The 3191-nt window shown below is 45.0% G+C and overlaps 1 protein-coding gene across 1 annotated transcript; it reads right to left on the bottom strand.

Annotated features, from left to right (window-relative positions):
- Positions 1 to 1554: 1554 nt before the first annotated feature.
- Positions 1555 to 2929, bottom strand: LOC123162508 (BTB/POZ and MATH domain-containing protein 2-like). The gene has a single exon (XM_044580293.1). The coding sequence runs from the start codon at positions 2848 to 2850 to the stop codon at positions 1684 to 1686; it is 1167 nt and encodes a 388-aa protein (XP_044436228.1). The 5' UTR covers positions 2851 to 2929; the 3' UTR covers positions 1555 to 1683.
- Between the last annotated feature and the right edge of the window lie 262 nt (positions 2930 to 3191).

The raw sequence follows: 3191 nt of genomic DNA, 5'->3' as shown, positions 1-3191 counted from the left end.
CATTGTGCACACATCCGCTCCTCCTGCTTAATTAAAAGGAAAAGAAGGGCACCTAGATGGCCCGCGATTCCTGGATATCGTGATGCCTTAGTTTAACCGAGCGCTTGTTTCTCTTTGACTCGCTCCAATTTCTTTTGACGCTATAATTACTAATTGTCTATTATGCTATTCCGTCGTGCCTTGTCACTTCGGTTGTGAATCATCAAGCGCCGACATCGACGAACTATGTTTAGGTATGTGAATGGTTATCCTTAGTAAATCATGCTTTTAGCATTTTAATTTTAGTTCTTCCACATCACATTGTTGCACTGTTAGGGGCTATAAAGGGTATCCTTGTCACACTTGGTCTCATTTTCTAGGAGGAAATGGGTTCGGGCCTTTTGCTCTAAAAAGAAGCGAGTGAGAGTGAATACTTGTCACTGTGAATGAAAACCATATTATGTCAAGTTCAATAAACATTTCTTATTAGAACAATTGAGTTTGTACAAAAAAAATCCCATCACAAAACCATCATCAAACATCGCCATCATGAGTGGCAGCAGCTTCACTTCACCCCCTCTCCATATATGGGATGATAAAAGATGTATTAGAAGAACTGATATTTATAGCAATACAATCATAAGTCGCATGCAACATCCACGTGATGAATTACAATTTATTTGAATGGTACTATCTCTATATATAATTTTTTTGGCCCGTGGCAACGCACGGGCATTATACTAGTATAATTAATTATTGAATCTATATGTCCTAACATGCGTAAATACCATGCGTAAATACTTTCCCTCAAAAAAAACATGCGTAAATACTAAATATCCTGACTAATATGGGGAGTGACTAATTTTTTTGGAGGGAACTAATTATACTTACTACTATAGCTTGTACATGATGCCTACCCTATAATTGCTGTTGACTCATCAAGAGTGGATTTTCTACCATGCACGGGAGGTCCCGTTCATGCATGCACACAATTTTTATTCTTGTTTTGTGAGCCATTGATATCATATAGGAGTAGTGTTTCTCTTTATTCCCTAACATATGTTATTTAGTCATTGAGTTTCATTCAAACATATAGATGCCTAATATATTTTAAAATATGTAATTTTACTTTCCGTTTACACAAACGTGTTTTTCCAGCAAGATCTTAAAACAAGACCAATATTGAATACAAGTTTTGAGATTATTTTTTTACAACTAAAACACCATGCTTCAAACTTGTTGCATCAAAATTTAACAATTTCATACGGAAAATCAATAATATTTTATTCTGTTTCGCATAAATAATCTTGTTACACTGTTTACCAAAGTGGTTTCATCGTGTGTTAGTTCACTTTAAATTGTTTTGTACGGGATTTAAAAGTTACTTAGTAAATAAGAGTAGTTTATATTCAGTTTCATCTAGGGCCATCATGTTCCAGAGTGTACAATCGTGTTTCACCATGTTTCAAAATTTGAGTTTTAAAACTTGTCAAAATATAATCAAAACTGCTCTTGTTTTGAAGTCCTTGTCATCATAAACACAAAAATGCAAACAGATCATAAATAGACTTCCGGTTGAAAAGATAAAATGGATTTAGGCTTGTGAATAAAATGAAAAAGCATGGGATGATAGAGCATAGCTAGTGACAGACAAGTCTGACAATATAAGTAGTAGTCATTAATGCATGCGAATCTCCAAGAAAATCAATGGCTGCTACATGCACGGGATATCCTGTGCATGGTAGACATGCCTTTCTCTTGACGCATCATCTTCTTCACGAGGAGCTCCAACAGAGCAGAGGGACAACCCGTCTTTAGCTGTGCGAAGTCACCCGATGCCATGAATGCTTCCAGGTTACCGGGAGAAGAGAGGAACTGCACGCATGCGGTCCTCAGCACGGAGCAATGATGCCGCTCGGCCAACGCTAGAGCAGCAGCCACGGAGCTCAGATCGACGTGCTGCAACAATGCTGCCTCGCATATGAGCTTCAACTTCTCCAGCTCATATCTGTCCGCCGCGACGAGCAGCCTCTCTGCCATCGTCTTCTCCAGGGGCCGGGGAGGCGAGTCCAAGTATATAAACTGGAGCAGGGCCTTGAACACCTCGGCGTCCATGTCGTCGACGCGTAGTAAGGCGGTGTTGCTGTTGCAGCCGCCGCCGCGGCCGGTGGTTGCCGAGGCGAGCGAGAGGTGCGCCTTGAAGACGGGTGATGCGGCCTCGAGTATCCGCCGGTGCGCGGGGAGCGTCTCACCGCCGACCTCGATGTGCACGTCCACTTCCTTCTTGTTCCAGATGAATTCCGCGAGTTGCCCGCGCATGCCGAACGGAGGCTCCACGACAGTAGGCTCCGGTGCGGCAGCCTCGGAGTGGTCTTCGGTGTCCAGCACGGTGACGGTGACGTCGCAGAGGATGGTCAGGCAATCGTCCTTGAGATGCTTCTCCACGTCCAGATCCTCGTGTTTGATGAAGTCTCTCCAGCCCCAGTTGAGGGAAGTGGCGTTGGAGAAGCGGTAATCTGCCTTGGTTTGTGTGTGCGATGGCTTGGAGGCGTGGTCGAGTATGCTCAGCTCCACCTTTGCCGTGGTATCCCCGGTCTTTGCGTGGCTGGCATGCTCCAGGAAGAAGGAGAGGGAGCCCTTGTGCTGCTCGAAGCAGCCGTTTGGATAGTGCAAAATATGCCAGTCGTGGCCGCCGACGCTGAACGTGCCTGACCTCGTCGCCTGCCCGGTGGCCAGTATCTTGCTGATTCGCGAGTACCCGTCGATCCGGAGCACGTGGGAGGCGGACACCTGCCTCGCGGCGACGATTGAAGCGGAGAGCTGCTGCCTGCCGGCGGCGCGCACGGCGGACAGGACAGCGCCCATCGACATGATGAGATCGGATCGCTGACCAAGGAGACGACGAACTAAAACTTCGCTTGCGATCGCCTTGCAGATGCAGATGTATTTATGTGCGGCAAATCAGGAGGCGCATGCGTGTACGTTTTACACATGGCTATTTAAACGACGCTGGTAAGATAGAGATTTTGTGAATATAAATGGGAACCGGTCGACATGAAAAACAGATCTCACAGCATCTCTGTAACCGATTCATTAGAGGAACCTCCAGCTCCTGTATCTACACAAAAAAACTACTACAAACGTTTATGGAAGTTTGGCAAAAATGTCCTTCAGCAAGTATTATAAACCTGTTGTCTTTATAGGGTCCCGTA

This window comes from Triticum aestivum, chromosome 7B (assembly GCF_018294505.1).
Source record: "Triticum aestivum cultivar Chinese Spring chromosome 7B, IWGSC CS RefSeq v2.1, whole genome shotgun sequence".
NCBI classification, from domain to species: domain Eukaryota; kingdom Viridiplantae; phylum Streptophyta; class Magnoliopsida; order Poales; family Poaceae; genus Triticum; species Triticum aestivum.
This window is presented reverse-complemented; position numbering and strand designations above follow the sequence as displayed.